This window comes from Epinephelus fuscoguttatus, linkage group LG21, assembly GCF_011397635.1.
Source record: "Epinephelus fuscoguttatus linkage group LG21, E.fuscoguttatus.final_Chr_v1".
NCBI lineage: Eukaryota > Metazoa > Chordata > Actinopteri > Perciformes > Serranidae > Epinephelus > Epinephelus fuscoguttatus.
Genome location: NC_064772.1, coordinates 21,140,526 through 21,166,856, shown reverse-complemented (window position 1 = coordinate 21,166,856; position 26,331 = coordinate 21,140,526). Strand labels below are relative to the sequence as shown.

Genomic DNA, 26,331 nt, shown 5'->3' with positions numbered 1-26,331 from the left:
CTACTCATTTTTTATTCAGTTCAACCCTGACCTGCCACAACACTAATATACTGCATGAATGCATCAGTAAGAACAATAATTAAGTTCAATACTTGAATTCTTGTTACCTAAATATCTGTATATTCTAGACTGACGTTGTTAAAAGAAAATTATTTTATTTTATTTTATTTTATTTTATTTTTGGAGAGGGTCACTGAGTGTGAATACTTACTATAACTTTTTTTTGTTTTTAGAAAAGTACGTTTTTTTTTTTAAAGAAAGTGTGCTTAGAAGGAAAAAAGTATGTTAACGTTACCTGCAATCTGTGTTTGTGTTTGAAAAACTTATCAACATACTTAGCAGGAAATAAAGATGTAAAATGTATCTGCAGGACATGCAAGGGAGGATTTTTCTTTTTTGATAAGAAGAAGCAAAATGAAAGTTGAACATTAGCAGGAACAGTTTGAGTGTGTGTCAGTGTGTTTATGTTTGAAAAATCTTTTTATACTAAAAAATAGTAATAGAGAAAAATGTATATACACTTACTAAGAAGGAAATAAAGTGTTTAAAAAGTTATCTCCAAATTAAAAGGAATGAAAAATGTAAAAGGTATCTACAGTACATGCAAAGGAGGATTTTTTGAAGAGGGAAATGAAAAGTGAAAGTGTGAAGGAAAGGTTTGGAGTGTGTACCAGTGTGAGTGTGTTTGAAAAACTTAAATATACTAAAAAGAAATTCAAGAATAAAAACTCCTCTACCTACTAAGAAGAAAAGAAAGAGGTGAAAAGTTATCTCCAAACTAAAAGTGAAAGAAATACATAAAAGTTATCTACAATACATGCCAGGCGGGGGACCATAGACAGAGGGCCAGAAGGGCAGGGCCATGACGTCAGGCTGCTGGAAGGGTCCTGGCTGGATCTCTTGCTGCCTTTCCTGAACCATTGAGACATTGAGAGGGGGTCGGGGGGCAGACTGGTTGACCTACACTCTCTAGGCTGGTGCAGTAGCTTGGGATAACTGTGTATGGTGATCAGTGAGCTAAGATGGAGTGGTTTTGATTGAGTGAATACATCTGGAGCACTCACCTCCAGCTGGAAATCCTCCATCCATCCAGGCTGGGGCACTGTCTCACCGGAGGCTTCTCGGGGCCTCTGAAGCTGCTCTCCTCCTCCCTCTGCCTCTTCCTGGCCCCAGCAACATGTTAGAGCCATGAACAGACAGAGAAAGTAAAGGACCAGGTCAAACTCAATCAGTCATAGTCCTCTCAGACTGCTGATGTAACATCCCTTTTTCTCACTGTTTCTGGAGAGTCCCATGAATGCATTACTGATCGGGCTTACCAGGGACAGACCCAGGATTCCCACGTGTCAGGGGCCCCTTGGCCTCCTCCTGTAAAAAGTCCCTTAAATTAAAATGTACGCCACTGACCAGGTGTGAGATGACCACATAGAGACGCAAAACCACAGCTGCATAACAGCTACAAAGAAATGCAAAATCTCCACAGAGTCTGTGTGTCTTGCTTTTGTGTAGGAGAGGTGGTGGGGCCTTTTGCATATCTGTGCCCAGGGGCCCATTGTCTCATCATCCACTCATGGGAAAGTCGCATTGCTGCATTGCACTTATGACATCCTATTAACCTCTGCTGTCCTCAGACAAATCTCAGAGAATTTGTCTCAGAAATTTGGCACAAGAATATCTTTGTGGCTTGATGACACTCGTCAAGTTTGAGAGTGTAATCTGGGTGAACCTGCCCTTTAAATAAAGAGCGATCAGGTGAACTTTCATATCATGCAACATTTCCACACACAACTCCTCTTGCATCAGTGCTGTCCATATCCAATTATCTACTGTTTGTGTGCGTGTATGTGCGTGTAGTTAATATGTAACACCCCGGGTCGATATGGCTGCTGGCTGAGCTGACAGACTCAATCTGTGTGTGTCAAACACGTGTGATTAAGGAGTTCATAGTGCTCCACGGCTTTTATCCACCATCCTCGTCCCTCTGCCCTCCTCCCTCTCGCTTGCTTTCTCTCTCCCCTTCTCTGTTTACTTTTTCTTCCTTCAATCAGTAACTTCCATGAGTCAGTGCCACACACGACACTCTGTGGTGTATCTGTGAGAACGCACACACACACACACACACACACACACACACACACACACACACACACACAAAGGACGTAGTGTAGATGTATAGGCAGGGTGGATATCATTCTATGCTACAGAGGAAAAGCTACACGCAGAGATTCATAGAAACTGGAAAAATTAAAATAAGTCGTAGAAATGCATAATGATATTCAATGCAGAGTTTGCTTTAGTTGATAAGTATTCAAGTCTTGCTAAAAGCTGTGGGAATATACAAAAATATAGAGGCACCATTGGCCTTATGTAAATACAACTGGCAAGATTCAGATCAATACAGAGGGCTTTGGCTGCCAACCCGCTCACTGACTGATTGCTTTCTATTTTTCCATCTGTTGTTCCTGCTTCTATCTCCTCAGGTTGTTGGATACTTATTACTCTGTCCTGATAAGAGCCACGTCTGAATTCCCTGACCTCAGGCCTACAGGGTTAGGAGGGCGAAGAAAGACAACCTCTGCAGGTTTATCTCCACCATTGTCCAGGAGAGGATTAAAGCATTCATTTTATTCTCTCCTCTTATTGAATCATCAGGTCTCTTCTACTGCAAGAAAATTCAAGCGATGTATCCACTGAAATGGAATATAATCTTTGGACTGATGCACTGCTGGCCTTCTCCATCCCGATCTCTCCCTCACACACACGCACACACACACACACACACTTCATCCTGTAAGCTGCTCCCTATCTCTGTAAACTGGTCCTAACTCGTGTAAATATTGGGTAAAGTACTGAGGTGCAATGAGATAACCTATTTGTCACATAACCAGCCAGCCATTCAGCCTCCACTGATTAAACAGCACACATCAAGTGGTCCACACACAAACCATGACAGGCAGCTCACACACACACACACACACACACACACACACACACACACACGTATGACTAATATATGGATTTATTTTTATAAAATACACTTAAAAAAACACATGATGATGATGTACTTGAAGAATTGTATCAACATGTCACCTTTAATAATGAACCACTAGTATATCTTCTGGCCCCTTATTCGCAAAAAACAATAGAGAAGGATAACAAAGACGACGTTGATTGCAGCTCATGACAGATTATTTATAGACATATGGTTACATAAAATCATAAAATACGTCACGTTATAATTACACTTCAGAGGTGGACTATGCATGTCTATTTTTTTTAATGTTTTTTATTTATGATCATTTTTTTGTTTTTAGGAACAAAAGAAAAGAAAAAGAAAAAAAAGGAAAGCAGAGATATGAGGTCATGGGATGTTTACAAAGACATAACAAATGTTCCTAATTTAAAGTATGGTTTCATACATGGTGCATACGGTAATCATGTGACATCTGTCTCACAGCTAAATAAACACACTATTTTCTCCGCTGTTTTTCTCCCACTTCTGTCTGAAGTCGTATAGACGATGTCATTTGTTCCAGGAGATGTAAGTGTTAAACAGTATTAATAAAGAGGCTAGCAGTGGGACAGGTTTTTTTGTAATGGGCCTTTATCTTACTGCCAGCAGTATAGTAGATTTAGTAGATATGAATGTCTGTTCTCATAAAGTTAAAAGTGATACAACTGTTTGAAACTGCCATTCTCACTTGTACAAAATGTACATTTTGCAGTTCCCAGAGGTGTTCTACCCTGATAACATCTACGGATTATGAAGTCATATCTGTAGATCCTTCATGCTGTTTTTATAGTACTATCCATTATTCTGTTTTTGTTGCATTACATTTGACTTTGCACTGGAAAGCGCCTTATGCTCCTCACTTCAAAAGTTCTGTTCTAATAAATTATTATCAGCTCACTCCCCCAGTATGACCTTGTCTAAAGATAGGTGGGGAATATCACAGTGGTTAATGGAAAATTTAGCTGAATCATGGTCTGCCCAACACCTTAAAATGTCAAGCTGAGTTGTGAAAAGTCATAGGTAAGCTGTTTCTGTGATTCATATCAAAATATGGTTCACAGTTCAATGAAGCATATTTTCTATACTCATTAACCCCAATAACTAACTAACCAGATGAGTATTTTACAGTAAGTTTGCTATAAAGGCCTGATGTTTAGTTAAAGCCTGACACATATCCTGGTGCACACTGCCACCTACTGCACAGAGTTTCAACTGCACTTGCACAGTACAAACTCCGTGGTATCCACTACAAGAATGGGACTTACATTTTATGCATGCCACCGATGCCTAGAGTCCATATGTAGATAACTGCTAACATCCACTTTTCTTTACACTTTAGTTTTAACGTTTGAATGAAAATCACATTACTCCAGTGTCAGCATCACGTTTATTTTGTATCTGCTTGTTCCAACTCTGTTTTAATGGCTGCAACATGCAATACATTCTATTTATCTATTGCATGAGCTGATACACATTTCCCCATAACTCTTCAGCAAAGTGAGAATATCCAATCAATGGCATTCACTACAGAACTCTGTGCGTTTGAGAAATGTCCTGCTGGACAGCGTGAGTTTTTAAAATTATTTTTTTATATACTCAATTAGTCCCCCTGAGGGGAAAGTCAATTTTCAATAATGTGTGGCTTAACTGACAGGGGGTTGAAGAGGAGGGTTCAAGTCCCTAAACTATGGACATCATCAGCAGTCTTAATAAATTTATTGAGCAGTTTCAAATACCATGCACAATCACACAGGTGTTTTCCAGTGTTGTATCTAATAAGAGCTCTACTCAGATTGAAGCTTTAGGGATGAGCAATGCACTCACTTGAGAAGAAAAGAATTCATGGAAAAATAATTCTGCTCATTTTTCTGAAAAGAAAAAAAATCAGGTCTGAAAAAGGTCCTCAGGTGAATGTTTCACACTTCCATTGAGCATCATTCAATCTTTAATTATGAAGATGTAAGTTGTTTTACTTCAACAGATAGAACAGGAGAGATTATGGTTTGTACAAGACCAAAATGAGGCTTTTTTGTGGTGCAATTATATATCTCAAAACCCCCTGCACAAGTTTGTCATCTCATCAAATCAGCTCAGTTTGAGAGGAATGACACACCCACACGTGGTTTAGAACTCAGTTAGATTAAGTGAAAACACCTGTGTGGGTACATCACCTAGCTGGGCTCAGCAGGACCCAATTTGATTTATTATATGTATTTACAAAAGCATGGATGTTACTTATAACAGTACAATGGCTTTGTGCTGCAGGGGTCTCAGTAAGAAAGTGAGCCAGCACGCACAATAATGGGACCCCAAAACCAGCCACTGTAATTTTATTACCACACTTTTCATGTGACATATCAAAATGTCTGATGAAAAGGACCTATGGTACGGGTCAATAGGTGAGATAAAGTTGTTTTCCACATGTATCATCAATACATGCCAACACAGTGGGACCAACTCAAAGAAATTTAGTGAAAACTTCTGTGATTGCTGCTGGTCAGGAGCTTATAGGCCCAGCTTGCCAGTAAGCCATTATCACTGCAGACATTTTACAGCAGGAAAAGCACAGGTGTATTCAATAACAGTAATAGCTGCAGTGAGGCCTTGGTATGGTCAATGCTGGCTCCCTGGAATAACTTACTATAACTGAGCCATTGTTGATGTCATAAATTTCACCTGTGCTATTCCTACCATGACAACTCAAAATGTCTGCTGTGAAAAAGGTCCATTGTCAGTGCATAAAAGTTTAACCTTGCAGACAGCTGTGAGTTAGGTGTGAGGATGTGAAGTGCTTGTGACATGTGCACCAGTCACTCTCAGATCGCCGGTGAAATGAAGAGTGCGTTTGATTTCATTAAGCAATCAAAGGAGGAGGATCATCACTGAGTGACACAGCACATCATGACACTTTAACATCATTGTAATGTAGGAACAGATGACAACATGACAAGCAGCGTGTGTACAAATGTTTATTGTGATGAGCACTTTATGCCATGAACTCGTAGGGGATGGGCTCCAGCAGCTGTGGCTCGTTTTTCTTGGTGCTGACGAAGTGAGCGTCACGGGGAGGAGCGGGCTGTGGAGACAAAGAGGGAAATTTTAGATGATCAAATGATATTTAAAAACAGAAACCCCCAAAAAAACTGTCAAAACATTTCTAGACTGTTGAGATTAATTAATTCACAATGTACTTTTAAATATACAACTGGGACTAATTTAATTTCTCCTTATTTTTTTCTTCTGTGACAGTAAACCACTGCAACTGAATGACTTTCTTCACAAAAGGTTTTCCACATGACATTTAGTAGATTTCCCATTATATTTCAACAGAACAATAAATTAATAAAAGTTAATGCATCATTTCATACCTGTCGCTTCAGCTCCACCCAGCTGCCCTTCTGCTTGGCCTCCATCTTCCTGGCCTCGTTCTCTTTGACACGCTGCAGGAAGCTGTCCCTGCTCTTTGAGTGCTTCACATGCTCAATACGCACGTTAATCCTCTTGGCCAGGATCTTGCCCCTGAGAGAGCCGAAAACATAAGTGAGAAACAACTTGAGATAGCTTTGGCTCAGAATTCAATGTAATATTGTTCCACTATCTGCACTTGTCTCCTCAATACAGCCCCAGGTAAAACAGCAGTTAGACTGGGGTGTGTAAGGATGATTTACTTTTCCCCACATGAATGACCACTGAGGACATGAACAATCCTGGTGGCAAAGTGAAGATGGGGTCACATCCCTCCCTCTAGATCAAGTGAATGAGCAAGTACACGCCTAAGACTGAAGCAGGATTTACAGATTCCAGAAAAAATGTCATGATAACAATGATGATATGAAGGATTTTAGAAAAACACTCATTAACATTTTATATTTATGTGACATCAATCAAAAGCTCCAATTACTCTGTTAAAGATAGGAATATCACCCTGTTATTCTGCCTTGCCACTCTGTATGAAAAGGAAGGAACACAGAATGGGAGGACAGAGTAGCCCTGACTTAAGCCCGCAGCAGAGGGTGTAACAGAGCCAAATCAATGTCTGTGTAAAAAGTGTGAGCCTGCAAGATGCTCAAGAGGAAGTACAGCAAACAAAAAGTCCACAAAGTGGGGACACAATGAGGTCCAGGAGCCAAGCAGAGGACAAGAGTAACCGCCATACATCAGGTAAGTGATTATTGTTGCAATGTTATTTCATCGTTATTGTTAAAAAGCTCTATTTTAGGCAATGCCAGTATGTTATATAAAAATCATACACGTGGGCGTTACTTCGTCCTGTGTAAAAACAAAGGGTCTTTGTTGTGACGGTATTGTGGGACTTCTGTGCACAAAGGGCTGAAGACTCATGAACTGTCTAAAACTGGCCTGAGACAACAGCAAACACCAGAATGGCCAACACCACACCTGTCAGGTTTGTGTTGAGGACTCCACTGGTATTTGGATTCAGTGGTTTACAACTGAGAGCTGGTAAACAAATTAAGCTGTTCTCCTCCTACATCCCCTGTAGACTACGAGAATGGAACGTCTTTAAATAATTGATTATCAGTGTGACAGAGTTTAAAATCCTTTAGTGTGTGTCAGCTCAAAGTTACGTAACTGTGCATATTTAAATGTCATAAATTATTTACTACTTTCTACTTACTTGACCTGCTTGTTGACAATAATGCCGACAGCATGTTGAGTTACGTTGTAGACACGTCCTGTTTTGCCATGGTAGCACTTGTGAGGCATACCCTTCTGAATGGTGCCTGTGCCCTGGAAAGAAATGACATGTAACAATGTGACATCTGCAACAAATTTAGTCACTTTAAATCACTACAGCATCAAATCGGTAACTGTTTCAAAAGTTAAACTAACAGTTTGGGTAAAGTTGTCCATTAACAAATGAATCTCCGCACATATGATGCACATTTTAGTTGACGGAATGTTTAAACATTTTTATTGAGTATACAGGCTACACATTTTTATAACTGGAAAATGTAATAATCACTTAGGGCTTACAACAGTCACTCATTTCCATATCCTTTTTTGTCAAAGCCACTTAGAGCCACTGGAGAAGAGCTTAAGAGCCGTGTGTTGCCTACCCCTGACCTAGACGTAGCCTAAATCATTGTAATGCCACATCTTATAGCATATTTCACTACAATCTCTCACAAATTTAGAAAGATGACTGATAATGTATGAGTCAACACATATGCTGGGTCTCACCTTGATGTCGACGATGTCTCCCTTCTTGTAGATGCGCATGTATGTGGACAGGGGAATTGGGCCTGTGAAGTAAATGCAACAAATTAATTCATGTTGTTTTGCACAGATTTGACAGTGGTCATAAAAGCCAAATTTCCTAAACTTCATTCATAAAAGGAAAGTGCACTCAAAGCTACCCTTCAAAATTGGACTCACCATGCTTGCGGAATGCCCTGCTGAACATGTACCTGGTCCCCCTCCTCTTGCCTCTGGTGTTCGTCATGATGCCTGATTACTGAAAAAGAAAATACACCCCAGTTAGTCATGTTAGAGCATTAATACTTTCTTACAAAAAGCATATTTTACATATGTTTGACTGGATGGAAAACAGCATGCAAATAAAGTTTATGCATCCCAAAATCTAATTTTACTTTGTTTTCATCTCTATGCATCACATGACAGCAATTTTTTGTATCACATTCTATTCATAAAATTACCGTAGCACAATTTTAAAATTCAACATGAAAACAAAGCCTTCATAGGTTAGATTTATTTATTATTTATGATGAATAAATTCTCATTGTTTTACTAATCGTCAGTCCATGCAATGTTTTAATATGGTGTCTGTTTTCTATTTAAAAGTTCTATGTGTGGCATCATTTTAGACCATTTGCAAATGTAAAATTTCCATATGACTTAAGAGGTTCAAACTGCAGCACTGTGCACCTGGTTTACAGGATAAGTCAAAGGTAATGGGAACTGTAAAACAGTTAGTTATGACTAGTGACGATTTTAAAGGCCAATATAGGATCCAGACATAAGTTAGCTGCCACACTAGCTAAAACTTATCTCAGTGTATTTAAACAGCTCATCCAAGTGAATGACAGCAAAACTGGTCAAGTACGTATCTGTCACTAACACATGAATGCGATATTTGATCATTTTGATTCAACCCCAAGTAACAATGCTGCTAATTACACCAACTAAGTATGAACTATGCTAACATAAAGGCTAGCAACAAAATAACATTACATCCCAAGCACACGTAACGTTAAGTTAGACAGAAGCTTATCTGCAATGTCACAGATCGTCATAAACACCCTAATATCCACGATAAATTAAATGTTAAGCTGTATAACAGCGGGTGCAACAGGGTGTTAGAGGAAAATACTGTTTCTACTAAACGTTCCGCAGCCTGTCAGGCCCACATGGAGAGCCACGCTACTGGTCCTGCTCATTTTTTACGGAAATTATCACTAAATATAAAGATTTTTCGGGCTGTACTATCACACTGAGGTGAAAGGGAAACCCTGCGGTACATGTATTAATGTAATTGTGTACGAATGATGCGATAATATAGTAGAAAATGTAATTTAACACGGAGAGACTCTTACCCCCGGTCTCTACAAGATGGCGGGTACGGCGGAAAGAGAGATCGAAAGACCCCAAACCCCGCCTTGTGAAATACAATTGAGGCTGGCTGAGATACTGCCTGAACTAAATTAATGTAATGCCAAAGTAAATAGGAGTGGTGAGCAGACCCAGAGTCAGCTGCCTGCGTGTTTTTGAGGTTGTTGAAGGGAAGAAATATGTCTAATGAACAGTCAATGTTTAGGACAGATGTTAAATAAAGGATTACAAATGTAATAACTAATTTGTGAGACATATGATACACTACCCTATTAGAATTTATTTAGACTTACTATAACAATTACTTTGTCAACAGTAACGTTAGTCGGTGTATTTTACACTGAAGCTATCAAATAAATAAATAACATTTTTTAAAAAATCACTTTTTAAAAATGTAAAAATGATCTCTGAATACTATGTGTTCTGTAACACTGGCACAGGAACAATTATACATTTATTTTATGAATGCATGTATGTAACAGTCGTCTGGATTGATATTGAACATGTTTCTGACATGTTATTAAGATTAATATATACTTTATTGATCCCGCAGTGGAGAAATTCAAATGTCACAGCAGCACAAGACAAAAACAAAAAGACATTAAATAGATTCAGATAAAAGAGAAATAAATAAATAAATAAAAAGATAATAAAAATAAGATAATAAAGATAATAAAATAAAATTGCTCCATAAAGACGAATAAAGTGACTAAAAATGGCAGACAAAGTTTTGAATAGAATAAGTATGAGAGGAGCCCCAATATTCACCACTTAAAGCACTTTAAGCATGAACTGCAACACTGACAGGATTGACAGAACAGAAAGCCATCAGGGCTATGCTTATGTATGCCTTAAAAACCTAAATTTTAATTTTAATTCGTTCATTTTATTAATTGTATTCATCCACATTTTTGTAGCTTTTTATGATGACTGAATAAATGAAATTAAAGGGGAAATAGAGGAAAAAAGAGTCAGCTCATTCTCATCTCATTCTCTCAGCCATTACCACTTGTTCCGGAAGCGAGCTGGTCCTAGATCAGTTGTGACCTCTAACGTTTTCAGAGTTAACTGTTTGTCTCAGTCTGTTAAGAAAGGGTAATTTTTCTGCTGCTAATATAAAAATATTCTTAAACAACTGTCCTTTTCCTGTTGACAGTTTACTACTTTGTACGCTGGTGCAAACACAAGTCACGGTTACTGATGATACGCATGCGCAAAACTTCAGTGAGGCTAACCTTTATTTTTTGACGGTGTGTAACGTGACTTTGTCAAAGATGTTGACATGATTTAATTTGACTTCTACACGCTTTTCTTTAATGGTTAGTTGTGTCCGACTGTGTGACACTCATAGCCCAAAAGAAAGCGATCCGCTGCGCCGACGGTGATGAAGTGAAGACGGAAACAACCGGCAGTGAACGCTCTCGTTTTCTTGAGCTGTTGGACCTTGCGTCGCGAGCTCAGTAGAATCGCTTGCCTGCCCTCACGAGGGGAGCCAGCCCAGTCTTGTCAGCGCGAGGCGGTGTGGTTGAAGATGGCGCTAGCCGAATGGAAATCCTAATGACAGTCTCCAAATTTGCCTCTTTTTGTACCATGGTGAGTGCACGGCAGTCTCATACCGGCATTAGTCAGGCTATACGGTGATACGGAAACCGTGGCTGCACTATTATCGGCCTTTTAACCGTGTATATCTAAATAAAATCAGTTAATTTTGGTGTGTGTGCTAGCCAAGCAGTTTTGCGACCATAGCAAAGCAGGCAGCCACCCACTGCATTCTCCGGTCCGCTCGTTTTGCTAACGGCATTAGATTGACTCTCTTTAATGCTGACTCTATTTTAACTCATACCTTGACTATTTGCGTGGTTAGTATGTATTACTGCCTCTTAAATCGCAGTGACAGTGCACCTGCTGCAGCTGGGATTCACAGCTAACTAGCTAACGTGAATTAGCCGTGAAGCTAAAGCAGTGCTACATCTTGCCAACAACTGGAGCACAGCTGGGTAATGGATGGCTCTGACTGGTACACGATTAATTTGCAGTATGTGGAGAGAAACCGTGGGAAGAAAGCTAAGCTGACGTGTTGGTTATTACTACAAGACATTATTAACGCAGGCAATGACGACATGGTTTGACATTAGCTGCGTAGTTGTGGACCCGCTCCAGATCCATGTCCACTCTGCGGTTAGTTTCTTTGCATCTATTAACCCTTACAAAATCATACAGGGGGTGTGCGTTTCCCCCAAAACGCCACGGTGAGCTGTACCAACTTAAAAAAAACCATCTGCGTATGGGTATTTTCTATCCGGACACATGTGATTTTGTCATCTCAGTCGAGTTTTACATTTAAAATCTTTTTTGGACGAGTGTAGCTGTGGAGCACCGGCCAGGATCAGCCCAACTGTGCTGTCAGCTAAAGATGATGCATGCTTTTAGTTCTAATGGCTTTAAAGGGCAGAGTGGAGGTGGTAGGTGAAAATGCCTAGTCTTGGAGTTTTTAAGCACCCATTAGTGTATAGTTTTACCACTACAACAAATTACCTTGGAGATGCCAAGTTGCTGCCATCTAATTTGGCATTTACCTACTGATTCAGTTGTGGCGTCAGTGTGCTTTTGTCATCATTGTGTTCAGAAAAACAGCTGAACTTAAATATGTCTTGTTTTATAAAATTAAAATGTTTTTTATTTTGGCCTTGTGCTTTTACAGGGCGCCAATGCCTCTGCTCTGGAGAAAGAGATTGGATCTGAGCAGTTTCCGGTCAATGAGCACTACTTTGGCCTGGTCAATGTAAGTACATGATGCTCTGACTGTGCAGATTCAGTGTTTTGTATCATCGTCACCTGACTGGTACTTAAACTGATTTGACCATATTCCATATGTGATTTTAGTTTGGAAACACCTGCTACTGCAACTCGGTGCTGCAGGCTCTATACTTCTGCCGACCGTTTCGGGAGAAGATATTGGCGTACCGCAGTCAGCCTCGGCGGAAGGAGAACCTGCTCACCTGCCTGGCCGACCTGTTTCACAGTATCGCAAACCAGAAGAGGAAAGTGGGCGTCATACCACCCAAGAAGTTCATCACACGGCTTCGCAAAGAGAATGGTGAGAGGAAACTGAAACTTAGGGAGACTGATGTGCTCAAAGAATCTATAGCAGAGTTTTAAATCATCACCTAAAAATTCCTTATGCAAAACACCCTCTAACATCTTCTGCACTTTCTTCCTCAGAGCTGTTTGACAATTACATGCAGCAGGATGCCCACGAGTTCCTGAACTACCTGCTCAACACCATCGCAGATTTGCTCCAGGAGGAGCGGAAGCAGGACAAGACCAATGGCCGCCTTGCCAACGGCACATTGGACTCTCAGAACAACAACAGCAATGCCACACCCGCTCCCACCTGGGTCCATGAGATCTTCCAAGGCACTCTGACCAATGAGACACGCTGCCTCACCTGTGAAACGGTAAGATGCCTTGCTGCTGTTGTTATATGAGGATTAAGTTTAAGTGGCTTACACCAAACATTTTGTACTGTGTGTCACCAGAGTCGTGTTAAGACATGTTTTTATTCACGTCAAACAGTCCTGCTACCAGTTTCAGGTATTAGGAAATTCACACAGGTAAAGCTTATTGGCATGAGGAGAGAACAGCTTAAGTTATTTGTCTTTTAGCTTCTGTCAGTGAGTGGAAACACTGTTTTAGGTAAATACAATAGAATTGCATACAGTGATATTTTTTAATTGCCGTATGGCTACAGCCCTATATTATTATTATATTCCAAAGTGGTCTGTCTTACACATTCGTCTAGTATTTGAGTTTATTTTGATGTCATTTTTTTTCTCTTCAGATAAGCAGCAAAGATGAGGACTTTCTGGACCTTTCTGTGGATGTCGAACAGAATACCTCCATCACACACTGCCTCAGGTAAACTAACAGCACGTAGAAGCAGAGCTTAAGCAGGATTAGTGACTCGGCAATTATTATGATAATTTAATGAAAAGTAGTTTTCAAGGAAAAATGCAAAACATTCATTGGTTCCAGTTTCTCAAAAGTGCTGCCTAACATTACAATAAATTTCTTTGGGTTTTAGACTGTCGGTTAGACAAAAAAGCAACTGAGAAATTTCGAGATGTCACATTGGGCTCTGGAATGTTGTAATGGATGTGTTTCACTATTTATTTATTTTTTTAAGATGTTTTAAAGACCAAATGATTGATTATGATGGTGATGCAGCTCTGGTTATGTTGCAAACACCTATTTTCAATGGGTGGAGTTGCAGAGTGTTGGACATATCAGCTGTAGAGATGTCTGCCTTCTCTTGAATGTAACGGAACTAGATAGCACAAAAAAATACATTTGAAAAACTCAACAGCATTTTCTGTCTACCAAACTACACCTGCCAACTGTATCACCACACAGAAGGAAGCGTGTATTTACTGCTAGCTCACTTTGAGCCACCGAGCTAGCAAACGTTACAGCTCAGCCAAGGAGGACGCCATTACTGCTCTTGCGCTTTGACAAGCACAACCCTCTTGTCCATAACAGACGCATCTTCCCTATTCGTTGTGATGTGGTTGGCAGGTTTGTGACACTTTTAGTACCACAAGCTGAGTGCGATCTAGTTCCATTATATTGGAGAGAAGGCAGACATCTCTGGCTGGTATCTCCACCCACAGATTGATAAATGGCACTACAGGTAAGAGGCAAAATATGTATTTTTGATCAGGGGTGGACTGTCCCTTTCAATTATTCATTTGTAGATGTGGAATTCATTGGCTAATTCTCTCTTTGTGGCTCCTTTCAGAGGTTTCAGTAACACAGAGACACTGTGCAGTGAGTACAAATACTACTGTGAAGAATGTAGAAGCAAGCAGGAGGCACACAAGAGGTCAGTATACAGGTTGATTGTTAATGTGCGTTATTTAAGATGTGTTGATGCATTTCAGTGTCTGACTGTAATGTTTGTGTCACAGGATGCGTGTTAAGAAGCTGCCAATGATCCTGGCGTTGCACCTGAAGCGCTTTAAGTACATGGAGCAGCTGCAGCGCTACACAAAGCTGTCCTATCGTGTCGTCTTCCCCCTGGAGCTCCGCCTCTTCAACACCTCTGGGGACGCCACCAATCCTGAGAGGCTGTACGACCTGGTCGCCGTGGTGGTGCATTGTGGGAGGTGTGTAGGTGATCACACAGTCAGAATACAACACCTTATAGCCGTCTCCACAGCAACCAGAGACAGGCAGACAAGTCATTGTTCTAATAATAAAATGCACTTGAGCCCTTTGGCACCAGAATAAATGTACATTAGATCTAAATCACATCTAGCAGGAGGAAACACAGACCCTCATCCATCATTGTTCAGCTGTGCTGTACTGTTTCTCAGCGCCAGTTTTGACCCAGTGTGAGTGGGAGTTTGTCTGTCTGCATTTATACAAGGTGTTTCCCTGCTTTTCACACAGTGCATGATGAAACAGACTCCAGCGCTTCGTGACTATGAATAGACATACATTTATTTAAGAAAGCAAACTTATACGGAGTTGGGAAAGATGTAAGTTATCTGTCGGGAGCTTCTCCCTTTGAGCTTTACTCCCATTTCAGCTCCCTTTTGCCGACTTATTTTAAGAGCGGGGAGACGTATGATGAAATTGATGTCATGGTTTCAGGCCATACATCATCTGGGATTTCATCATCATAATGTCATGATATAGTGCCTGAAATATACAGTATAATGAATACTGCTTAAACTGAGTGAAATTAACAAACAACTCCTTTTATTGGCCAACATATCAGTGTATCAGGGCACGAGACAGTATAATATTAATCTCTACAAACAGATACCTTCATGTGTGTGCAGAATATGTGGCAGCGATACAAGATTTTGGTAGAAGCGTTCTAGTTACTGTTTTTAGTCCAAATAGTACTGACCAGTCATGTTTGAGCTGCAGATAAACAAACTGTGTTGAGAGGTGGAACACCCATCTCCTAATAAAGACAAAAACATTTAATTTAATTAGATTTAATTAAAAAAAAAAAAAACTTCAAGGGGGACCTATTTGTCACTGTTAGCACATGGGAATTATAAGTGTGTGACACATCAAAAGCCCCGATTGGCAGTCAGTGTGATGGATCATAACATTTAAAAGGAGAAAGCTGTGAGTGGGACAATGGATCGCTTTATTGTATGACGCACATCACAACACAACACCAGATGACCTACCACCAAGAGAGAAGAGAAAAAGAAACTGTCAGTAGACAGTATCACAAAAGCCACCTGTCTTTATTTTCTCTACCTGTACAGTATGATTTTGAAAAAGGTTACAGTTACAGTAATGGTGGTGAAGCTCGGGTTTTAAACAGTAATTCAACATTTTTAACCACTTTTGTGTATGTGAATCCGTTTTACATGTGTTAGGGAAAGAAATGCAGATGCACAGCGAAGTGCGGGAGAACAGTATAGTGAAGATAAGTTAACGCCTTCATGTAGGGCCAGCAAAAATCCTCTCTCTTTGGCAGCACCTATGGTGATAAGTGGCGTTGCAGTGTGTTTGGCACACTAAAGTTTGCGCCGCCTTGGTTTAGACGATGGAGCCTAGATGTTGATGTTTTATAATCCTCTCAGCATGATCGGTTGATGGCTTTATTCACAGTGTTAAGGCTCAGAGAAGTTGACCTTGTTCCAAAAAAGAAATTGCATTTCTTTTTGGCTGCATAATATTCGCGTTCTGTGTCAGTAGCACTCATAACAACAACAAAAAACCCCAAACAAATGCATTGAGGTGCAAATTAATTGCACAAAAAACGCCCCCCAGTGTGTAAAGGCCTTCAGGCTTGAAACCAGGCTGGTGAATGTATGTCGAGATGAAAGGGTTACTGCAGCGTAGATGGTGAATATATGTGTGTGTGCATGTATGTAACCTTTGTTGCGTGTGTGTGTGAGCGGACTATTAACTACTGTGCAACACTTGCAATTTATCCAGCAATGTCGCCCTTGACACCAGATTCGTAATACTGCAAATACCAGGGCTGTCACCAGTGGACCATAGGCTCAGTCACCATTGTGTTACCTCATTCAGCGATAGATAGTGACGCAACAGATGGAAAATTTCAAGATTACTTAAACTAAACTGGACTGGTCAGATTTTTGTCAGCGTTGCCCAGCTCCAGTGGTAACTGTCAGATTCAACAAGTCCACGACAAAACCAGCCTCAGATTTCATTAGTCATGCCGTGTTCAACATGTAACATGTTTTTGCTCACAGCTACACAAATTTGTGTTTGATTTAATGCCCTGTACACCCACACAAGTGTTTCCACCTCATAGGAAGGTCAGAGAGATGTCAATAAAACGAAGTGTTTACACATTTACACCGTCCTGCGGAGGAGTCTAATCAGGGAACATGAGTGGAAACACCTGTGTGGGTGGGCCATGGGTGTGCAGGGCCTTTAAAGTCAGTGTAATATGACTGTAGAGGCAACATCTGCTCTAATACAGTGTTTTGTTTCTTTTCAGTGGTCCGAACAGGGGTCACTACATTGCCATTGTGAAAAGTCATGACTTCTGGTTGCTGTTTGATGATGATATTGTAGAGGTAAGGGAGTTCATTTGTGTATATGTATATTTGATTTGATGTTCATAGTAGGTTTATTTTTCTAACTCTGCTTTGTGTTCTGTTTTTGTAGAAAATTGATGCACAGGCCATAGAGGAATTCTACGGTCTCACTTCTGAAATCTCCAAGAACTCTGAGTCAGGCTACATCCTCTTTTACCAGTCCAGAGACTAAATGTGGAGCCGAGCGTTTCGCCACAGAAACCAGGAGAAATGCTCTGTTCCCCCTTCACGGGAAGCAGCGGACCATAAACGCACCACAGCAGCCCGCGTGGTGTGCTACTTGCCCGCACAGCTGTGTTTCATACTTGTGCTTTTACGCACTCAGTGCTGCAGCTCAGCCATGGAAGTCCCCCTTACTTACCAGCTCTCCCTCCTCGCCTCCGTGTCCTTCCTGCCCCCCTCGCCCTCTTCACTCTGGCTGGACGCTGTGGCCGCTGCCGGGACAATGAGACGATAATGAATGAAAACTGTGTCAAGATTGTTTTTAACAAGTCCTTGAATGAGGGTTGTACAGATATCAGTTGGTTGTATGAGTGCCGTATTAGGTTTTTCCTTGGGTGTGGGGTTGAATGGGTATTTAATAATTCATATGATGTAACATTGGCTCAGCGTCTTCACCCCCCACGCTGTTATTCTGCACTGGGATTTACTGAGAGTGGATCATGTTTTTGATCATGGATGAGAGGCGGATGGGTGGGGGGTGAGTGTCCCACTCATGGGACACGCTGGGCTGTGTATTTCTACAGTGTACAGAATGGTATTTGTATAAATATTACAAGATGATAATATGGAAATTGTTAGACCTTGAGAAGATGTATTAACACTATGGTGCACTTTTGATACCGTTTTGTAGGTGTTGGCAAGTTTAATGTGAGGGTTTGCTTGAAAAGGCCTGTTGTAAAGCGATCATTTTCTGTTTTAAAGAAAAAGAAATAAAGCCAGTAAGATTGAGGCAGGGTGTGCTCTCTTCTCTGTGCCCCACAGGTGCGCACTGATGACTCATAGGAGCTCAGCATCGCCCCGTAGCGGTGCTACCTGGTACTCCTGCTCTCCCACTGCAACAGGAGCTATTTTTAATCCATTCAGACTCAAACGGCAGGTGGAGAAAACGCACGTAAAGCCTGGTCAGCTAACTATGGTCACATACACACACACATCAACAAGTCACCCGTCAGATCTTCATCAGGAGGTTTTCTCTGAGGCAGTGCTGCAAGGATGGAGAGATGAGGCAGAGAAGATGGAGGACAGGGGAGAGGGAGAGGGAGGGAGGGAGGGGAGGAGGTTGGTGACACACATCAGGGTTGCTGTTAATAGCACAGACAGGACCAGAATAGCAGGGCGTCGCAGGAGGAAAGCGAGTCTCTGCATCCAGCATCTTCATATCTGAAACTTGAGTCAGGCGGCACAGAATCACTGCAACAGTGTGAGTGCTCTGTGTCTGTGCAGGTGGGACAACATAAGCTTTCCTGGGTGGGATAGAAATAGTCACGCCTGTTGACAGAAAGCATGTTTCACTGTTGCAATAAGCGACAACAGGCACGTGAGGATACATCTACCTACACACACACACACACCTACCTGTCTTTGTCCTTGAGACAGCCCGGTACAGACATTTAGCTCTTTAGCGGAGTTCAACCGGTCTCTGTGGGTCCGGCCCATTTGGGACTCCTCCTTCATCATCGACCCCCTCCTCCCCTCCCCTCCTCTCCACACAGACACACGCACACCTCCTCCCTCTTCCTCTCTTCCGCCGCTGCTCCGCTCGCTGCTCCCTGCACAGCCGCAGTCCACGGCGATGCGCCGTTAACGGCAGAGCCGCTCCGCGCTCTTTTCTTCTTCTTCCATCATCCCCGCTTTCACAGCAGAGAAGGACCAGCATCCCCCACCTCCTCCTCCTCCCCGGGCTGCGTCTCTGTCTGCCGGCGCTGCACCATCCCTTATCAATACCATGGAGATACAAGGCTGTCGTTCTTCCATCTAGACGGGAAGTCTCACCTCACAGAGTCAAGGTAGGCTGGGCTGCGGCGGAATGGGATTATTGAGCATCCCTGACATGCATGAAAAACATGCAGCCTGTCTGTTTTTTCCCCACCAGCATCCTCCTGCTGACGTGGAGCAGCCGCTGATGCAAGGTGCAGAGAGGGTAAAGCAGCACCATATGGCCACCAGTGAGATGCATGTATGGCGTTAGAGGCTGTGTTTCCATGACGGGCGCGGTGTCTCCTGCTGTGCAGAACCGGCACTTGAGCTCTGACAGCGGCGTGAATTATTGCCGGTGGAGGGTTATCGATATCTCTTTGGAAATATGGCCTGAGATTTGCTGCAAAGCCTGCTTTGGTTTTCTATTGTGGTCTTTCATTTTATTAATAAACAGAGCTCATCACTTATGGTGTGCCCTGCAGGCCTCTGTTATAACAGCCTAAACACTGTAATCCCCAAGGGAAATACATTACCTGTTTACTGTCTGGACCGGCTAGAAATGTGTTTGTTGCTGTGGTGTTTTATTAGGCTATTTAGAAATCAAGATGCGTGCACAGAGGTGGAGTGGGGGCAGGAGGGAAACAGCCCCCACTGTATTTGTCTTAAAAAGATGAACCAAAACACACTTTACACAGATTCACGTTATCTATGAACCTACTTGTCTCTGTTCTGATATCAGTGTGTTTGTCAATTCCAGACGGGGGCCACAATGAGTGAAGAGCCACCAGTCACCCCCAGCTGGTTGACCCCTGACCCCACAGCATGGGCCAGCGGAGGCGGGGGACCGATGGACAACAGCACCAGCCTGGGGACGTTTCCGGACGCTCTCCCGCCCAGCCAGCTGCCCCTGCTGGTCAACCCCTGGGACATTGTGCTGTGCTCATCTGGGACTCTGATAGCCTGTGAGAACGCCCTGGTGGTGCTGGTGATCTGGCAGAACCCGGCGCTCAGAGCTCCCATGTTCCTGTTGATCGGCAGCCTGGCGCTGGCCGACCTCCTGGCCGGCCTGGGCCTGGTGCTTCACTTCACCTGTGCCTACTTGCTCCACTCCGACTCGGCCCAGTTGCTGACCGTAGGTCTGGTGGTGGCCTCCTTTTCCGCCTCTGTCTTCAGCCTGCTGGCCATCACCATTGACCGCTACCTGTCGCTGTACTATGCCCTGACCTACAACTCAGAACGGACAGCGGCCTTCACCTACACCATGCTCGTGCTGCTGTGGGGCCTCTCGCTGTGTCTGGGCCTGCTGCCGGTCACAGGTGTCAACTGCCTGGCGGAGGAGGCGACATGCAGCGTGGTGCGGCCGCTCACAAAGAACAACATCGCCGTGCTGTCCGTCTCCTTCCTGCTGCTCTTCGGCCTCATGCTGCAACTCTACGTTCAGATCTGCAAGATCGTGATGCGCCACGCTCACCAAATCGCCCTCCAGCACCACTTCCTGGCTGCCACACCCCACTACGTCACAACACGGAAAGGCGTGTCCACGCTGGCCATCATCCTTGGTACCTTTGCGGCCTGCTGGATGCCATTTACTGTCTACTCCCTAATCGCTGACTACACCTACCCTCCGCTCTACACCTACGCCACGCTGGTGCCTGCCACCTACAACTCTGTCATCAACCCGGTCATCTACGCCTTCAGGAACCAGGAGATCCAGAAGGCGCTGTGGCTGGTGTGCTGCGGCTGCGTGCCTGCCAGCGTGGCCCAGCGTGCACGGACCCCTAGTGACGTCTGACCAAGCAGACCCAGGTGGGAAGAGAGAGGCGCCCTGAGTCAGCTCTGCTCTGCACCGGATGTGTCTGGTGTCAAAGAGAGCAGCAGCAGGGGAGGTCAGGGGCAGTGGCAGAGGGCTGTGGCCTCAGTCCTGGCTGTTAGTGGCAGGAGCAGTTTTCTTAGTTATCCACAGCCCACCTGGATGGATGACGTTTTTTTCTTTGTTACACTCACCATAGGGCAAAGTGTCTCACTGTCTTCCCCAGCAAAGGCGGCCACTGCATCCCGCCCCCTCCCGTTCAACCCGTGCCACGCCCTTTCTCTGCTCTGCAGAGAGCGCTGAGTGCATCACATGTTACAGGCAGCAGCTGTATATACAATGTGCATATAGTTAACAGCACGGGAGCTTTGGTTGACACGTGCTTGTTTTTTTCTTCAAACAGGGAGGGATTATTAGTTTGCGCCGCTGTGCGCGCGTGCGTAAAAGCGCACGGCAGATTAACTAAGCAGTGTGTGCAGTGAGGAGAAGAGAGCGGCTGCAGCTCAATACGCAGGCATTTCCACATAAAGCCCGTCTGGAGCAGCATCCCGGCGCTCTGCTGCTGCACTCTGAACGTGCGTCGAAAGCTAAACAGCCTCGGAGAGCTAAAAATAGACCTCTCTGATCCGCACCCTGCGTCCTGCACAGACGCGGAGAAAGAAATCAAGTCGTTTCTTTTTCTCTCCTCGCCTCTCATTTTTTTTTATTTGTCCTCTTTTCTCTGTTGATTGTGCGTGAGTGTGTTTTAGTTCATCGCGTGTCTGGGAGGCTTAAGACAAAGCCCCAGGAGACCCCACCATTAACCCCTCCTCCATTTTTTATTATTAACGGAGGCACCAAACCCAATATAAACCTATTGGATTATGTAACCACCTTATATCCCTCCTGTCTCACCTTTTGAATGGAGATTGCTCATGACTTTTTGAATGTCTGGAGATTGTTACGTAATTTTTAATAATAACTTAATTGAGAAACCCCACAAATTTGAACAACACCTTGATTTATAAGGTAATTTTAAAAGGATAACACAGATATTTAATACATTCACCTTAAAGGATTTTAAATCAACGTGCTTATGATCAGATCACCACAAACCTGTCGACGAAATAGCAAAATTATATGATTTTTATGTGGAAATCTGCAAAAATCTGAATGTATTTCCATTTATTTGACCCTCCTGGCTTCTACAGAGCCTCACACCAACCACATGATATCTGATCTGCATGCTGGACTCGGGTGTAATTTGCATGCAGCAAGCACAGATGCCCTCTTTTCCTCCTGAGTTCAGTGTGGTAGGTCACACTGGCCACTGCAGGCCATGTGTCATGGTACCCTGATGTCATCATGACCCTAATAATTTTGTTTATGTACACAGTGTACCTCACATGTATCATTGAATGAGCTACAATCATCACTTGATGGTCACAAGAGTTGCACCCTTTTATGAGAAATGTGGAGTTTTTAAAAATATTTTTGCAGTATAGTGCGGAAACGTTTGACGTTCAGAGGCTTTGATCGTGATTTGAGTTCAGCTAAGTGCAATGGAAGCCCACATCACAACACCTACCAGCTGCTCTGAGTTAGTCGTCCATTATGTTTTGGTCCCAAGATTAGTTTGCAAATCCCGATAAGCATGCATGCTAATTCTTTGTCCCTTCATATCTTGTCAGCAATAACTAGCCTACGAATGGTAGTTATTTTATTTTTTAGATGTGAAGCAATACTCAGACAGCAATAACATCCACGTCCCGCCATGACTTCTTCCTGCAGAGTGAGGTACCGTAATGGCTGCTCAGGTGGGGATGTGTTGTAGTGAATGGGCTCAGTGATGCTTCAGTGATACATCTTCTAACAGGTGATAGGATAATCACTCCTGGGCTGGACAAAGTGGACGAGATCAAACGACTCATTCGTCACGGTGACACCACTGCCTCATTCCTCCGCAATGTTTTTTTCCTTCCGACCTAAAATCGAATCATTCGTCACACAAGGATGAAACTTCTGTCGTCGTTGCCTCTGCCTTTTGTGAGCATATGAACTGTCCTGAGTGTTGTAACCTCAAGTATCCGTGTGTGATCTGAGACTGTGTTTTTCGTGCATACCGTATGAGTTGCATGGCCTCTGGGTGTGTGCATGTGTGTGTCCTTGTGCGTGTGTGTGTGTGTCTGTGATCCAGCAGCTCAGTAGACCATAATCTGTCTCCTTGTTGAGGTGGGGGGGGTGAAAACAGGGCTGAGGAATATAACTTCCTGTTGACCCCCCTGACCTTTGAGGATAATGCTGCCAGTCTTCCTGTCAATTCTGAGAGAAGTGGCCTCGTTACGTGTGTGTAGAGCTTTGTCGAAGAGAGATGGGACTAGGACGTGGAAGCTCCAGCACTTCAAGCCAAAGTGAAAGGGACTCTGAATGAACTGGGATCCTAGTCCTGCTGTGTTCTCCGTCTCCTCTATATCACTAATATTCTACTTTAAATCAATCTAGTCTGGTTGAGGCAGGCGTCCGTTAAGTGACCTCTGAATGATTCTATGAGCTAAAAATGGTCACTTCCAAATACAAAGATAATGCTTCCTCTTTCCTTCCTTGCCACCTCCCCTCGAGCCTGATAGAGGCCTTTGAGGAGGATCTTTCCGGCCTCAGATTAAACGATTAAAATAAAAAGGGGAGTGAGTAAGGAAAGCAGAGGAGTAGCATTTCTGAGCATTGGAATGTGAACTTGTGCACAGTGTCAGACTGAATCCTGTCATTATTCGATGAGCACCAACAGGTCAGGCTGGCACATCACAAACCATCACAAACTCTTATTCCTTTACCTTTGGAGAAAAGTCTATTTTGTTATATTCATTCAAAAGTTCTATTTTTTTCCACTTTAGTCTGGCCTGAATTCTTTCTGATGTTGTATAATATGACGTTGTATGTAAAGCCTTTTTCTGAATGTAGTAATAATCAACTTGTTTCACTGATATCCCCTCCTCTCGACTCATTTGTTTCTGTAAATACAGCATGCTGAAGAGGAGGGACTTTATACCACCGTGCATGGTGCTACCAAAGCCAGTCAAACCATGTAGGATGAATTGGGTTGCACCATTTTTCTCGAATGACATTTCTCCACCTCGGCTGTTAGTGTGGTCTTCTGTTAGGTTTCACTTTCCACGCTTCAATATGCACCAGTTTGTAATGGTTGGGTAAAGAAACAGTGTGTAAGATTTAGGGGGATTTAGTGGCATGTAGTTGTGAGGACTGCAGATTGCAACCAGTTTAAACTTCTCCCTGTTAGATTACCTTCTGTTTCCAGCATTCAGGAGGTTTGAACCAGGAGCCGAATTATCTGCAGAAGTCTCTTCCTCTCAAACACAAACTGACCAGGTGATTTAAACCGGTAAAACCACTGAATAAAGCAGCTTCACGTTACAAATTGGTTTTTCTCCTATGCTGTTTGGCATGTTGGAGACAGGCCGCTTGCCCAGCACCTGCCAGTGTGTGCTCACCTTTTGTCTCTGATGACTTAAGATCCAGAAGTTCAGGAGATTTTTACTGTGAGTCGAATTATCCGTAGAGGTCTCCTCCTCTCCAAAGCAAACAGGCCAGGTGATTTAAACCAGTAAAACACTGAATTAAGTAGCTTGAGGTTTAATCAAAAGGTTTCTCCTATGCTGTTTGCCATGCTGGAGACAAGCTGCTAGTCCAGCACCTGCTAATGTGTGCTCACCTATTTTCTCTGATAACTCAGCATCCAGACGTTCAGGAGGTTTTTACCGTGAGCCAAATTATCCGTAGAGATCTTCCCCTCTCCAAAATAAACAGACCAGATGATTTAAACTGGTAAAAACAGAAACAGTTTCTTGTTATAAATCAGTGTTTCTCTTATGCTGTTTGGCATGTTGGAGACAGGCCGCTAGCCCAGCACATGCTAATGTGTGCTCACCTTTTCTCTCTGATGACTTAAGATCCAGATGTCCAGGAGGTTTTTACCGTGAGCCGAATTATCCGCAGAAGTCTCTTCCTCTCCAGAACAAATGGACCAGTTGATTTAAACCATAAAAACACTGAAAAAAGGAGTTCCACGTAAAAAAAAAAAATCTGTGTTTTTCCCATGCTGCTAACTACAGTGGCCAACACAAAAACAAGAGAACATGAAAGGCCTTATGTAGAGTCAGTGTTTGGTTTGTCAGTCCTGGGCTACTGTAGAAACATCACGTTCCAATATGGCAATATCCATAGACGAGGACCTGCTCCTTATGTAGATATAAATGGCTCATTCTAAGGTAACGAAAACACAGTGATTCTTATTTTTCAGTTGATTACACACTAAAGAAAACATACTTGTTATTTCATATTCCAGTTCTGCTAATATATCCCCCTGAATTCTACACACTGACACCTTAAAGGATGGTTGATTGGCTACATGTGGGTTGTGAAAATATTTGGTACTTTAGACTTTCTCTGATTGGTGAATGTCTTTCTCTCGTGCAGCCGATAGTATTGTTGAGATTCTCATGACTGTGCAGGTGTGAACAAGGGCTTTGTATCCAAGAATAGCAAAAGACTGTGATGTTGGATGTAATACTTCTCTGTATACACACACCTGTTTATCTATTTATGGTTCGCAGTGTACTAGTACACAAAGCTGTGTACAAAGCAACTTGGGGAAACGTGTAGCCAACGGTGGGTGGGTGGAGGTGTCTTTCTGATGTTACTAATCTAGAGCTAAATATCAAAACACTCAAGGGCCTGTGAATGTGTGTGCGTGTGTGTTTTAGGGGCGGGGGTTGGAGAAGGGAGGACGCCACAGTTAACAGCATCTTGTGTAGACGTATGCGTAGTTTTCAATGTGAAATGCACTTTATTTTTTGGATGAAAATGGCACAACAAATTAAGTATCTGCAAAATGAAACATATAAACGATAATCAACATGCACTAACTTAACTGAGATATTGTAAAACAACAAAAAACAAAAAAAAAACATTTGTGTGAACGTGGTGTCTATTTTTCCAAGGTGTTAGTTGTACTTTTTATTGCTTTGGTTAGTTCACTCAATTGAGAGATCTTGTTAATTTTGTATTAAAAAACTAAACATGTGCTGTGCATAAAAACTCCTGCCTCGACTAATTTGTTCATCCTCGCCCTGGCTCCGTGCCCCCCTTTTCACACTCTTCTGTTTCCCTGGCAACTCCCTTCTTAGCTGTACTGTTACTATGGAAACTGAAGTCTTAGTGCCAGGTATGTGTCGTCTCTATGACGACAGTGGAACAGTAAAGAGACATGGCAGCCCAGCCATGATCCTTCATTCATCATTTTATTTTTCTCTGGGTCAAAGGTTACAGAGCTCACACTAGCATATACATGACCCCCCCTCCCCTCCCGTCCCCTCCCCACCCCGTCCCACACAGCAGTGATC

At 42.8% G+C, this 26,331-nt stretch overlaps 3 protein-coding genes across 3 annotated transcripts; 2 read left to right on the top strand and 1 right to left on the bottom strand.

The window, feature by feature from the left end:
- Positions 1-5,968: 5,968 nt before the first annotated feature.
- rpl21 (ribosomal protein L21) lies at positions 5,969-9,679 on the bottom strand. The gene is made up of 6 exons (XM_049565401.1): positions 9,589-9,679; positions 8,411-8,489; positions 8,216-8,277; positions 7,650-7,762; positions 6,382-6,532; positions 5,969-6,089 (listed from the first exon to the last, which is right to left on the bottom strand). Exons 2-6 carry the CDS (start codon positions 8,475-8,477, stop codon positions 6,000-6,002), a joined length of 483 nt encoding a protein of 160 aa, XP_049421358.1. The 5' UTR covers positions 8,478-8,489; positions 9,589-9,679; the 3' UTR covers positions 5,969-5,999.
- A 1,139-nt stretch (positions 9,680-10,818) lies between these two features.
- Positions 10,819-18,156, top strand: usp12a (ubiquitin specific peptidase 12a). Its single transcript, XM_049565654.1, has 9 exons — positions 10,819-11,197; positions 12,306-12,386; positions 12,488-12,701; positions 12,827-13,062; positions 13,446-13,522; positions 14,403-14,486; positions 14,572-14,769; positions 17,106-17,184; positions 17,276-18,156. The coding sequence occupies exons 1-9, from the start codon at positions 11,150-11,152 to the stop codon at positions 17,375-17,377; spliced, it is 1,119 nt and encodes a 372-aa protein (XP_049421611.1). The 5' UTR covers positions 10,819-11,149; the 3' UTR covers positions 17,378-18,156.
- A 653-nt stretch (positions 18,157-18,809) lies between these two features.
- On the top strand, positions 18,810-26,188 carry gpr12 (G protein-coupled receptor 12). Its single transcript, XM_049565210.1, has 2 exons — positions 18,810-19,214; positions 19,883-26,188. The coding sequence occupies exon 2, from the start codon at positions 19,895-19,897 to the stop codon at positions 20,915-20,917; it is 1,023 nt and encodes a 340-aa protein (XP_049421167.1). The 5' UTR covers positions 18,810-19,214; positions 19,883-19,894; the 3' UTR covers positions 20,918-26,188.
- Positions 26,189-26,331: the final 143 nt, after the last annotated feature.

Coding starts and splice junctions, on each gene's coding strand:
- rpl21 (XM_049565401.1), bottom strand. CDS start 8,477: ATGACGAACACCAGAGGCAAGAGGAGGGGGACCAGGTACATGTTCAGC. Junction 6,533..7,649: donor ATTGTCAACAAGCAGGTCAA/GTAAGTAGAAAG, acceptor CGGCTCTCTCAG/GGGCAAGATCCTGGCCAAGA. Junction 6,090..6,381: donor GGGTGGAGCTGAAGCGACAG/GTATGAAATGAT, acceptor TTGTCTCCACAG/CCCGCTCCTCCCCGTGACGC.
- gpr12 (XM_049565210.1), top strand. CDS start 19,895: ATGAGTGAAGAGCCACCAGTCACCCCCAGCTGGTTGACCCCTGACCCC.
- usp12a (XM_049565654.1), top strand. CDS start 11,150: ATGGAAATCCTAATGACAGTCTCCAAATTTGCCTCTTTTTGTACCATG. Junction 12,387..12,487: donor ACTACTTTGGCCTGGTCAAT/GTAAGTACATGA, acceptor ATGTGATTTTAG/TTTGGAAACACCTGCTACTG. Junction 12,702..12,826: donor ACGGCTTCGCAAAGAGAATG/GTGAGAGGAAAC, acceptor TTTCTTCCTCAG/AGCTGTTTGACAATTACATG.